Consider the following 14,216-nt stretch of genomic DNA (forward strand, 5'->3'; position numbering starts at 1 on the left):
GGAAGTTTGTTTATTAGGAGATTGATGCTATTAAATTTTGGTGATTAAAGGTGGATGGGGTGGGGGTCATGTATCTCCAGTAGGTTCAGTCTTAATGACAATTTTACTCGTTATTAGCTTATTAGCATTTTTTTTTATAAAACCATCCTTACCTTCAAAATTAAGCTTTTTGCCATTTTATAATAGTTAAAAATATAAAAAGGTTTTTAATAAAATATAACAACAGATGGTGTCACCAAATGTTGCCATGAAAGTTAAGCCACTTGTTGCTGGTTTGTTTTCAGATGTAGCTGTTTCTGCTGCTATTTACTTTTGAGTTTAGTTTTACTTTCTTTACAATGTTTTTCTCAAGGTGTTAATATTTTTTTGGTCCTGATCTAGACTTTGAAAATACATTGCCTATTGCTTTAAAGTTATCAATTACCTTTTGATTTCTGGAATTTCATTTTTCCAATAATTTTTTTCTATCTCATAAACTGTTTTTCCTTTATTATGAAGTTTAATTATTAATTTATGCATATTTAGTAACAATTTACATCCAGATTTCAGAGTATCAATATTTTCTTTATGTGATATTGTAAATTTAGTAAGAACAAAAAAAAGTTCACAAAACAGGGCTAATTATTATTATGCATAATGGCTAGTAATGGATAAATTTGAACTGTTAGAGGTATTTTATGGTATGTATTTGAAAAAGAATATACTTATATGCAGACTTTTTGGCATAAAATGTAAAACAGGTTTGTTTTACATTTTATTATGTTTATATACAATGCTCATTGTTTAAAAAATTTATATATTCATAAACAGCATATTAAGCAATTTATTAAACACAAAAAAAATGGAAGTAACATATAATATCAAAGTCTTTTAGGACCTTTAAAAAGTTTCTAACTGCTGTATGCAGATGTTTTTAAATTATTGTATTTATTTAAAATTGAAAAAGAATATTACAAATTGAAGTTAAGAAATTAAAACTTAATTGTTGTCCTGATAATTCTGTTACACACTGTATTTGATTAATGGATATTTATCATCCTGGATAAATATCTATGCATCAAATTTATATTAAAATAAATTATGTTAATTTCTCACATTAACTAATTCTTTCAAATTAATATTACCTCTATTATAATTCAGTTTCTCTTCAAATCTGTATATCAATTTTTAAATTCTGTAAAAGTTGGTGTCATATTGTAAGAATGAGAAATCAAAATTACTTTATCAATAGTCAAGTTCTTTATTACATGAGAGAAACATTGTTAGTTGCTTTAGGCTAACTTCAGTTTGCATAGAATTTTTGAAAATAGAATAAATTTTGAACATTATAGAACTGAACAACAGCTTAAATTAAATTTAACTTATAAATATTATTTTAAAATGTTGTAAAATAATATTTTAAATTGAGTGTAACTCCACATACGTAAAGATCGAATTCACTCGAATAAAAACGTTCTATAATACGTGGAAATTTCAGGGAAGAAATCCAAGTTTTTGAACACTTCGAAGACAATTTTAAGAAAGACTGTTTTATATTTTGTTCTGCATTAAAATCTACCATTTCATCTAATCTTGTTAGTTTATTCATTTCGCTTTGGAGGAGCATTTCTTTAATTTTCTGAAGTAATTTTGTAGGTTTGTGCAATTGCAACACTGAAAGTCCCCATTTCTTCAGTGCTGCATTTAAGTCTGCTTCTGAGTTGAAATTTGTTTCTGAAAAGAAATCCAAAACGTTTTCTTTACTTTTGCTTTCGCAGCAATTTTCCTCANTGGTAGTAGCATGATTTCACATTCATAAAAGTTTTGATCATTGCTTACAAAAAACTGATCCAAGTGATTTTTGACATTGTCATTTCAAGTAAATGTCTTACAGTTAAAAAAAATTTGTATAGACCGGAACACATAATAATCTCAGTGTGCTTGATCTGGTGAATATGGTTGGTGTGATAGATGTCCCATCTAAGTTATAACAGTTTCTGATGAGTTACCAAACTTGTGTGAAATTTGACATTATCATCGTAAAACACTACACCTGTTTTGTTGATGAATTCTGGCCGCCTTTTCTGTTTGATGATATTACTCAATTTGTTTACTCGATGGCAGTACACTTTCGAATCAATTGTTAGATTGTCTGGTAAAAGCTCCAAAAAAAATTTCCTCAAAATCCCATCAAAGATAGCATTTCTCCTTAAAAACATGTGGAACTCATATATCAAGCTTTGAAACGAAACCAATTTGTTTCAAGTAATCATAAACAGTTCAATTTGACAAATTTAATCTCTTAGTGATTTCACATGTTGTTATTCGGCAGTTTGCTTCAATTAGTACCTTTATTTTGTTTTCATTGGCTTCAACTGGCCATCCAGAACGTGGTGCATCTTCAATATTGAAATTGCCAGAATGAAATTTTGTAAACCAGTTTTGGCACTGTCATTCTGTCAATACATCTTCCCCATACACGTCACACAATTTTTTTCTCGCTTGAACAGTATTCTTACCTTTTTGATAATAAAAGAGCAAAATATGCCGAAAATGCTGCTTTCGATCTTCCATATTTTGATGGGACACAAAAAATAAACAATTGCGCAAAATCAAACAAAATTTTTTACAAATAAGCCTTAAAATGCTAGCTGTCAAAATCTATAATGATAATATGGTGTAGAATAAAAATGGCGGGAAAAATACGACTAATCCGTCTAGTGGTAAAAAACGAAATTACTTTCCAAACAACCTAATACTTTCAGGGGAAGTTTTGAATTGAAATAACATGACTTCTGGTGTTCACCAGAGATTCAAACATAGTTAATTGGGCCTCCAGCCCCTAAGATTTCTGTATCTGGTCTCAGATTTCATCTATCTAACTCCATTCTCAAGAATAAGGAAAGACAGATGGACAGATAACAGTGGAAATTTATAGGTCTACAGCTTTTTTCATGTTGCAACCCAATAACTATTTTAAATTAATGTTATACAATTATTTTGTTATTTTTTACAACATATGTACAGTACAATAGTCTCACTAGCCCAACACATCTAGTAATTCAGCACTCACATGAAGTTTTCATATTACCACTTGATGTATGTGACATGTACAGTACAGTACAGTACTGTACTTGTATACAATATACTGGATGTTTATTGCATGTGCAGTCTTCAAAACAGTCACAATCATGATTAATGTAATTAACTAATCTATGAACCAAGTGTGTATTTGTTACTGTACAGTACATACATGCATACAAAATTCAGTAATCTGACAATCTGATATATTTGTAAGTTTGAGCGCTATTACTATTCCTCCAAATAATGAAAACATCATCAACGTATCTTGCATATATAAGTATGTCATTTATAAAGACGGGCAGTACATTACTTTCTAATCGTCATAATACTAGTTCACACAATAATGGGGAGTCCGATATCCCCGTTATTGTGTGAACTAGTATTATGACCCCTCTTTCTTGTAAATGTGTTCCCTTCAAATACAAAAAACGAAGTATAATAAATTAGGTGTGCAAGCTCTAAAATGTGTTGGTGATACTTCGTTGCATTATTAATGTTAGTAAGAAGGAAGTCTCTCAGCTCGCAAAAGCAAGGCGGTAATTTTATAGATGGAAATAAGGATTTAAAATCCATCACGATATGTTGATGATGTTTTTATCATTGCAAGATACGTTGATAATGTTTTCATCATTTGGAGGAATAGTAATAGCGCTCAATATTTCCTTAACAAAATGAATAACAACCCATATGGTGTGACTTTATCATTGGAACAGAAAAGTGGTATTTGTAAGCAATTGTTCAATCTAAAGATTATTTTATAATACTTTAAATTAAATTTAAAATATAAATATTACTCAAAACTGTTGTTTGGTTGTATAAAGTTTGAAAACTATGTATCATTTTCAAGAATTCTATGTAAACTGAAGATGGCCTAAAACATTTCAACAAAATNGGATTTTTTAGTTTCCAAAAATGCTTTTGATGATCCCATATGGTGTGACTTTATCATTGGAACAGAAAAGTGGTATTTGTAAGCAATTGTTCAATCTAAAGATTATTTTATAATACTTTAAATTAAATTTAAAATATAAATATTACTCAAAACTGTTGTTTGGTTGTATAAAGTTTGAAAACTATGTATCATTTTCAAGAATTCTATGTAAACTGAAGATGGCCTAAAACAGATCAACAAAATTTATCACAAAAAAATATTTTTTGATTTATTAACAGTTTAACATATGAACAAATATTCATAGCTATATTAACCAACGTTGTAGTAAATTAAATCTATTTTAAAATGCAATTTTAGTAATATGTAATATTTTTATTCTTGAAATGTTGCATAATATTTCTATGGTGCCTCAATTAAAAAAGTAAACATAAATTATGCAATATAGGAGATAGTACATTTTTTTTCATGTCTTTAAATATAGCAATTGAACAAATATAACCAAAACATTTAAATTTAAAAAGTGGTGAACTTGAACTATAAATACTTGGGAAATTAGTTCAATATTTTATCATTGAGTTAACCCAATCTAATGCTTGCTGATAAATTTTGTATTTATATGCACGTGACGGCAACATTGAAAATATATAATGTTCCTTACCACTTTTTTGGAAAATATTCAATGATGATTTATACTTATCTTTTTTATATTTAGATTTCTAGGCTTTTAAAAATATTTTAGCAAAATTCATAATTCTAAATTTATATATACAACAATTGATTAAGACTGTTTATAGTTATAACAAACTTTTGCAATAATATATAGTATATTACATCATCATTTTATTGAAGTATTTAAATTAATTTGACTTGGTTTTATTTTTAAATAGTTAATAATTCTGTAACCTATAACAACCTAATTTACATATAACAGGTAAGACGTTATTGAATAGAATGAGTAAAAAATGTATGCAGTTGAGATAAAATAATTATCATACGGGATTTATCAAATGTAAATTATAAAAAAAAACATTAACATGTAAGTGCTGAGTTATATAGTTTATAGAATATATATTTTTCATTAGTGCATTTAGAGTTATCACAGAAATTTATTAAATTCTTCTGAATTATTTAATTAATTAATGTAATTACTAAATTATTTATTTTTGTTACATTGTAAATTGATTTATGCATTAAATATAATATTTAGAAAATACGTAATTTGTGTAACAATTATTACAATAAGTCTTGTTTGATATAAAACAGTCTTTTATTATGTTTTTGTAGAATATTAATTTTAAGATTTTTTTTAGATTCACTATCAACAGAGACTGAAAAACTGTTTTAATATTTTCATATATTTTTGATTTCTAATTTCTGATTTTATAATTTGAATTAGAGTAAAACTAAAACAATAGTTTTGATTACAATTGACATTATTTACAACAGTTTTGACTTTTAAAATTGTATGTTGTAGAAATGATTAAAATATTTTTTACATTTGTTTTCTGGCTTCAGCATCTATTTCCAATATTTTCTAAAAATTCTAAAAATCTAATTTGTAATGCAGATTTTTAGAATACCAAAATTGGATGTAATAGTTTAAAATATTTCAACTTTAAAAACAAGTTTGACTTGTTCAATAATCTTTAGTCTTACATAAGTATGGTATATTTTAGAAATATATCAAATTAAAATCCATCATTCCATTATTTTTTCATAAATAAAAGTTTTAATTGTAAAACTATTTTAAAATTAGATATTAAATTATGAATATTTAAAATTATAGTTTAGAAAAATAAAATATAATTTAGAAAGGAATTTAGATAAACACAATACTACAATACTACTACATTCATCTACATTTTTTTATATTTTTATTTTGTAATTAAGAATTAGTTAATTGTTTATAATTTTTATATTTAAAAATATAAGCTAACAAAATTTTGTAAATATATTTTACAGGTGTAAAAGTACTAAGTATGATAAGGATTTACCTTCAACATCTGTGGTAATTATATTTACAAATGAAATATGGTCTGAACTTTTGAGGACGATTTATAGTGTGTTGAATCGAACACCTAATCACCTTTTAAAAGAAATTATTTTAGTTGATGATGCCAGTGATAGAGGTTTGATTTTAATCTGATATTTCTAGATAAAATTTAAAAAAACTGTGATTATCTTATTTTGTAAATAATGTTAAAAATGGATTGTATATTTTTAGAAAAATGATTTTAATTTATGTTGCAACTTATACAAATGATATTTCTCCAAGATTTCTTATGATTTAATTAAGGTATAAGGAAATTATTGAAAATTTTGAATTAGGAAAATAGAGAAATTTAATTTTTTTTTAAGTAAATTAACTGGAACATTTTAAAAAAATTCTTAAAATTTTATTTGAGCAAAATTTTGATGACGTGTTATGAAAATGTTTCAAATATAAAATCCAAACTAAATTGCTTTTTCTGGAATAAAAATTTTCAAAAATGGTTTGTAGTGTTTTTAAAAGTTTTTATTTCAGAAACAGTAGTTTGAGTTGTACAAAATTTAATTATGTTAATTTTAAAATCTTGCCAATGAAAATTTATTTTTAATTATTTATTTGTATTATTTATATAAGTATTTATTGACAATATTAAATATACCAGTAAAATATATAGTTAAATCACTTTATTAAGTAGCACATAAAAATCTCCATTGAAAATACTGATTTATATGTAGATAAGTTTAAAATACAAGTTTATAAAATTGTTAGAATTGAAATAAAAATCTTCAAATAACTAACTACACCACTGTGTATCTTACACATCTGAAGTGGCATTGAAACATGGCATTTACTAGTATGAAGTTTACAATATACTANAATAATCCGTATAAACTACGCTATAAACAAAAAATTGTAGGATTACTTACCGAGTGTCACCATTCGACATTGCCATTGCTCAACATTGTTTTCGTCGCGGAACAGCTCAGCAAAGAGCGGCCGATTTCTAACAACTTATTTTTCTGTGAAAACTTCGTAGAACTTCGGAGACATCATTAATATAAATAATTTTAATCGCCGTTGAATAAGAAATGTTTCTTTCACAAGAAATGTATAAAATTACAGTACTGTATTAGACTTACGGTACCTAATTTACATACTGACAGACGATAGTTAGCGTAAAAATCTCCGTAGCGTGGCGCCACGCTAGACGGCGGAAATTATATATTTAATTATAACAAAGTTACAATAAGTTAATATATAATTATATATACAGTACCTAATTTATATATAATTAATATATAATTATATGTACAGTACCTAATTTATATATAATTTATATAATACTGTCCAGACGATAGAAATCTCTCCGTAGCGTGGCGCTACGGACGGCGGGAAAGTAGTTCGGCTGCTCGATGACGTTTTACGTAATTATAGAAGTTTTTTTACCTTTTTTTACGGATACCGACACAATTTTTTCGCAGTTTTATAGGAATCGTAATTATAGGGACCGTAATTATAGGGGGGTCGACTGTATATTATTATATTAGTATATCCCGTGTAATTAGTATATCACTATTAACCTACTTCGCGTTCAATGTTCATCGATGTTAATCCTAACAATTTTTTTTAAAATAATAATCGTCGCTATTGTATAGTTAAAAATCATTTTTAAATTATTTTATTGCTCACGAAACAAACAACCACTCATAATTAGAAAATTAAGCCTAGTTTAAATACTGGCCTCCCTTTCATGGTCAAGCCAGCCTAAAACACGCAAAAATTTAACAAAAATAATATTAAAGTAGCCAAGTAGCCAAGACATAGCCAAATATTGTAGCGCCACATCACTAACGCACATTTGAAATTTGCCGACTAGAACGGTCGGTTAACCGATGTGACGGTTGATCGGGGGTCGGATAATCGATGCTCTACTGTAATTGTAACTATTTTACTTTAAAGGCAGTTAATGAAAATAATAGGCTATATATCTAAAAATTTAGTTATCGTCTTCTATTGATTATCCTCTATTCTTCTGTTAATGCGAAAATAATAAGGACGTGTACACGATATAGAAAAACCACTCACAATTTAACATGTGTCCATGCAGACATTGCTCTTGTCAAAAGACAAAGCAATACATAAGTAGTTCGAAATACTTTCTGTTTCACTTTTGTAATCGAAAGCAAACTGTTATGCTTGACATGTTACAATTATATGTGATATATTGATAGATATGTGATTTTACAAGAGTATACAGGTAGTGTACATAAATTAAACTACTTGTTATCAAAGAAAGGCGAAATAACAAGCATTTCGAACCACCTATTTACGCATTGCTTATTTAATTCACGAGCGCAATGTCTGCATAACAAATATTCAATTATGAGTGTTGCTTTCATATCTGTGTGCATGTTTTTATTATTACTTTCCCCACTGTTTTACATAACAGATCGAAAGTATGGCAATCGGTCAAAAAATGACCTCCAAAATTTTACATTTTTGGACTCAGGGGTCCTTGAAATGTCGAGATAAGTAAAAATATTCGAGTTTTTCTACATGTATGGATGTTAGCGTGTGTGGAGAGGCACGATTTTGTTCACCGTCTTTGAAGCTTAATAACTGCTGTACTTTTGTTGAAAATTTCTGAAATTTTGCAGGGTGGTTTGACTAGTAGGAGGATAGATGCTATTACATTTTGGTGATTAAAGGTTGAGGGGTGGGGAAATAAAGGGGAGTCATGTGTCAAGTAGAGTCGGACTTAATGACAATTTTACTGGCTATTAGCATTTACATTTTTTAAAATAAAACTCATCTATACCCTCAAAATTAAGCTTTTTGCCATTTTATGATAGTTAGAAATGTAAAACGTTTCTAATAAAATATAATAACAAATGGCATCACCAAATGATGCCGGAAAAGTTAAGCAACTCGTTGCAGAAATTTTTTTTCATTAAAACGGAGGAAAGGATTTAAATAATAATCAGTTAGGTTTGCTAATTGACTATCGTTTAAATACGATTAGTACAATTATTTATTATCCCTTTCTTGTTTCAGTCATACAAATTATTTTAATAAAAAATAAGTTTGTCCCTGAATATTAGTGATCACGTTCGGAAAGTCACTGTTGCTGTGTGCAGGAAATTTTACAAAAGAAATAGTTTGAAATGACGAACAAATTTAAACCGCTATACAGGGCATATTTATATAAAGTACTAAATAACTTGGAGAGTTCAATTTGAAAAGAAGATTTATGCCAAGTGACAAACATTAAACTGGAAACTTTTCACAAAGCTCTCAAAACTAGAAACTCTAGCTGATCTCGAAGAAATTTAACTGAATAGAGAACTATTTTTGTCATTTAGCAAAATTTATTCAATAAATTTAAATATATCAAATATTGAGAAGCTCGCAAAGTATATAGAAACATAACTAAACGACATTGTTCTCGCCTTCTCAATTAGCAAAGCCATTAGCAACTGGAATCACTCCACAATAATGAGTTAATCTGTCGTTTAGAAAGTATATTGGCATTTCCTCTCCTTTATTTCGGAGATTGTTTTTGCCATTTAAATTATGGCGCTAAAACTAAGCATTGTATTCAAAATAAACCCAAAAACTTTTGGAGATGGCTTACTCAATAATTTCTAATACATTTAAGAAACCTTGATACTACACCATTTACATTTTAAAATTTAATTTGAATATTATAAAATTACTTCAATATATTTAAGTTTAGTGTGACTGCTTGGATGCTAATATACTAAATTTCTATTTTATTAAAATTTAGCGAATTATCAAATTTCTATTTTATTAAAATTTAACGAATTATCAAATTTCTATTTTATTAAAATTTAGCGAATTATCAAATTTCTATTTTATTAAAATTTAACGAATTATCAAATTTCTATTTTATTAAAATTTAGCGAATTATCAAATTTCTTTCAGAATGAGAATTACTATAATCTCTAATTTTCTTTTGATTGCGACATTTTGCTATCTGTGCTGCAGAATGTCTTTATCTGTAAATGCGTAATATACAGAATATAATCTGTTATTAATATCCATTATCTCGTCATAAATTATCTTACAGCTGTTTATATTAATAATTTTCCTAACTTACGGAGATAAAGTTAAACAGATTATTTAAAACCAGTTGAATTGATATTTTTATAATTTATTGTTGTTCTGGTTTGTTCAGGTATGCTTAGAAACTAAGACGTTCCCTACTCATATAGTTTCACTTTTATTAATATTTTAAATAATTAATTTAATCGTCTATATTTTTTATGAGAAGGCTGTACAAATTTATACATATATTTTTCATATGTTATGCTACAGAATTATGTGTAATAGTTAATGGTTATAATGTTAAAATTATTTTTTAATATCTAGCATGTATTCTCTTATATTTATTATACAAGATATATATATATATAAATATTGTATGTATAATACAGATATATATATATATATAACAATCTGAAGATTTACTTCAACATTGACACAATCAGATTAATGAAAAGTAATTTAATTTAGAACATAGATCTAAATTTAAACATTGATTAATAATTTCGAATTATTTCTAAGGAAATCTAGTAATATAGTTTGTATAGATAAATTACAGTTTATATGTAATATTAGATAGTTCACCATCAAGCATGGAGTGGTACTATGGTCTGGCCTTTTGTCCCTGTCAGGTCGATTACATTCCCATTATTATTAAGTTACCGTAACATGGGGAAAGTATGAAATGTATTTATTCCACTCCCTTCTAGTTAATATAGGCCTATTACGTTCCCATCCAATACTACTCACTTTTCACACTGACTTGATAACATGTCCGAGCATGACGGTATAGACACTTCGGCCATTTGCCTTTCAGATACAGAACCGTTTCAAAAATTCTATAGCCTTGTAGAATTTTATGCACTCGGTTTTATCAGTGGTTTTATGCACTCGGTTTTATGGTAGCCTTTCAGGCCTACCGTAAAACCGAGTGCATAAAACCACTGATCACTGATAGTTGGTCGTGGGTTCTCACCTGGCCACGTAAAGTTTTTCGGGTTTTCTTCACGTTAGTAACACCTAAATTGGGATCAGTTTTCCATAAAAGTCCTACAGGGAGGCATTCTCTCTCGGCAGATCGCCAATGTGTCGCGTTGCCGTATACGAATAAAACCGAAAAAGATTTCTTTGCTGTCTTTTACGAGTAATACAGGCCTTAATATTCCTTTGGATTCTTTAATGTGCTAAGGCAAATTCTAAATAAAAAATAAACAGACTTTGTTTATTATATTATATTAATAATATTTATAACAGAATTACAATAAAAATAATAAATAATACAATTTGTTATAAAGTATCGCCATCTGTGAATAAAGACAACAAACAAACAAACTTTGGTTATTATATTAATAATATATTAATAATTTGATCAAACTTGATTAATCTGTATATTATTAATGTTCAGATTATAGCCTGATCAAACTCTGAAGTTTGTATATAATGTTATATCATGAAGGAATCTGTAATTATAGCCTATCAGTACAAAAACTAGTTTTCCAGCTGATATAATTATAGACTCCATGTTTCTTTATTATTAATATTATGTTGGTTTTGTGAGTTATACTCGGATCACACCGGTGTCTGTGTACTATGCCGAACCAGAGTCAAGGCATAGCAACCAAAACAAAACTAAAATTAAATAAGTGTGTCAGTGTGTGTCTGTATTCAGGAATTTCCTAACAATGTGGCATGTATTCAATATAGTGGCCTTCTGTAGTGTGANCTGATATTGTAGCCATAATGCGTGTTGTTTAACATGTTGGATAATAGGTTCGGGGCTAGGCAGAACCAGAGAAGGAATCTTTCAAGGAATCTCCTTGAAAAATTCCTCGCCTAATGAATATTTCGTTTGTTATTATTATTATTTATTTTTGATTAATAATTGTTTTGTAGACTTTTTAAAAATAATAAATATATATATCTCTAAAATATAATATGTTAAATTAATTATATTTTTAAACAGTTTTCTTTTACTTTTTTTACATTATCTAATTTTTAAGATGATACTTCTCACTGTAACAATTGATAAGATACTGTTGATGTATTAAAATTTATTTATCATTTAGTATCTTCAAATGAATTTTATAATGTCAGCATTAACTTTAGCTATCATTAGTTTTCAGTAATTATATTGTACTGTATTATATTTTATTACATTAGTGTAATGATAATTTTATTTGTAATGTTATTGATCTAAATGCTCTTTGTAATATATATACCGACCTAGAGGAAATCAAGGTAGAACGGAACACTTAAGGGTTAATATTTTATATGAATAAGTTCAAATTTTATGTATCTAATTATCTAAATTTTATGTATCTAATTAATAATAATTACATATTTCTGAAATTAAATACATGATATAACTAATTTAACAGTATTAATTTGAAAGACTAAAGCAATTCATGCTATACTTAATGCTACATACTGAATTTTTGTTTTATTTCAGCTATTAATTCAGTTTTTGACTTGCAAAGTTTTAGATCATGTATATTTACTATGTAAAGGACAAAAATGAATTACAGTGAAACCTCCCTCGATTTAACGAAATAATTCGGACGAATGGCTAAAGCCTAAAGTTCGTTATACTAGGTTTGTCCGGAAAAAATTGTCATTGTTAATTAATCTAATGAGAATTTTTTGCGCGACATCGATGTTATCTGGTATCTAAGATGAGTGAACTGATTGACAGTGCGAGATCTAGAAGTTGATCTGGGGATACCAATGTTTCTTGTATCTTACTCAATAAATGTTTCTACATTTATTGAGTATTTTTCATATTACATAGCTGAATACTTTCTGAGCAGAACACGTATAATAAAGTAGGTTTTCCGAATGCATGTATTAAAAATTGACAAATTAGTTAGCTTCTATTTTTCTATGTAGATACGTTTACGTAATAATTACGTAATACATACAGAAAAATTTTCTGTGTGTATTATTGCTTATGTACCGTACTTACCGTAGTTCTATGACACTAATAAACAAGTATAGATATAAATTGAAGCAAATAAACAAACATTTAATTGAAAAATACACTTAAAGAGCGTGACTCTTGAATTTTAAAGAGAAATAAATAAACTGTTAATTTAATAACATATAAAAAGTACTTTAAAAATTAACAGGGTATTAATTTACACATACGGAAATTTTTTTACAGTTAAAGTCCGTTAAACCGTGATTTTACTGTATTTCATTACTCTCAACGTTATATTAATAGATAAAATGTCCTAAACTATTTTTTATAGGAAAGACTGCTGTTCAAAAATGAAGTTTTTGATGGTAATGCTTATTTTAGTTGCCTTCGCAACAACAACAAGTAAGTGATCTACAGCAATTTTTTTTTGCATAATTTATTTTAGATATAGATTCATTATCAAGTTCTGAATTGTATTTAATTATTAATTTTTAAAAAAATCTTTTAGTGGTTTCTGCAGATGATCAACCAAACCTTGATGTAAGTTGTGAAGTAGATTCTGACTGCGAATCAGTGTGTTACGATTTTGGAGGTGTCGAAGGCAGTTGTATTGACAATATGTGTTATTGTCAGTAGAAAGATTCGAAAAAATAAAACTTTTAAAATGTGGTAATAACCTAATTTTAAAATATATTTTTCACTGCATTTTCTTCTGTAATAATGTTCCATAAATACTCCCTCACTACCCTATTAAGAATCTCCAAATCACAAAAAGTCCCACTCAGTGGCAACACTAATTGTATATAAAACAAACAGGAAATCCTTTATTTTGCTCATTCACCCCTTTTACAGTTTTCAGATAATAATCCAGCATGAGTTCATTTCGATAATGAAGATTTAAAAAAATATTTTCTGTATCTTTGAGCTAAACAGAAATCAAATATGTCGATTTCACTAACTTCTAATAATCAAATCTTAAACTGCTCAAAAGTTAATTATTTTAATTAAAAATCTTACCTTCGTTGTTACAATTTTTTATAAATTGTAGTTTTAATTCCTCTAATTTTACTATTATTATTTAATTCCTTTTCTATTATTAACTACACGGAGCCAAAAAATACATTATAGCATTAAGAATAATAATTAAAAATAAAAAAATAACCACAGATTTATATATACAAATTTATTTCATAAAGCAATTTTATTCTAGATTATTCAATTTTAAAATTTTGCATTTTGTTTATTTTTTTAATAGTTAATATAGAAATGCCCATTATATCTTAATTATA

General features: G+C 27.1%; 1 protein-coding gene across 3 annotated transcripts in view; it reads left to right on the top strand.

Annotated features, from left to right (window-relative positions):
- Nucleotides 1-13,632, top strand: part of LOC111613877 (polypeptide N-acetylgalactosaminyltransferase 1-like) — a 30,625-nt gene extending 16,993 nt beyond the window's left edge. For 2 of the 3 annotated variants that reach the window (XR_002754835.1, XM_023355229.1), the window contains exons 2-4: nucleotides 5,918-6,084; nucleotides 13,259-13,329; nucleotides 13,436-13,632. Coding sequence is in view for 1 of the 3 variants with exons in the window: in XM_023355229.1 (XP_023210997.1) it covers nucleotides 5,918-6,084; nucleotides 13,259-13,281 (190 nt within the window). In the remaining 2 variants the exon portion in view is untranslated. Of the gene's footprint in view, nucleotides 1-5,917; nucleotides 6,085-10,081; nucleotides 10,144-13,258; nucleotides 13,330-13,435 lie in introns of those variants that run through there. The other variant, XR_002754834.1, reaches the window with a different exon arrangement.
- The last annotated feature ends 584 nt before the right edge of the window (nucleotides 13,633-14,216 follow it).

Source organism: Centruroides sculpturatus, unplaced genomic scaffold (assembly GCF_000671375.1).
Source record: "Centruroides sculpturatus isolate CEXI.00-Female unplaced genomic scaffold, Cexi_2.0 scaffold1935, whole genome shotgun sequence".
Lineage (NCBI taxonomy): Eukaryota > Metazoa > Arthropoda > Arachnida > Scorpiones > Buthidae > Centruroides > Centruroides sculpturatus.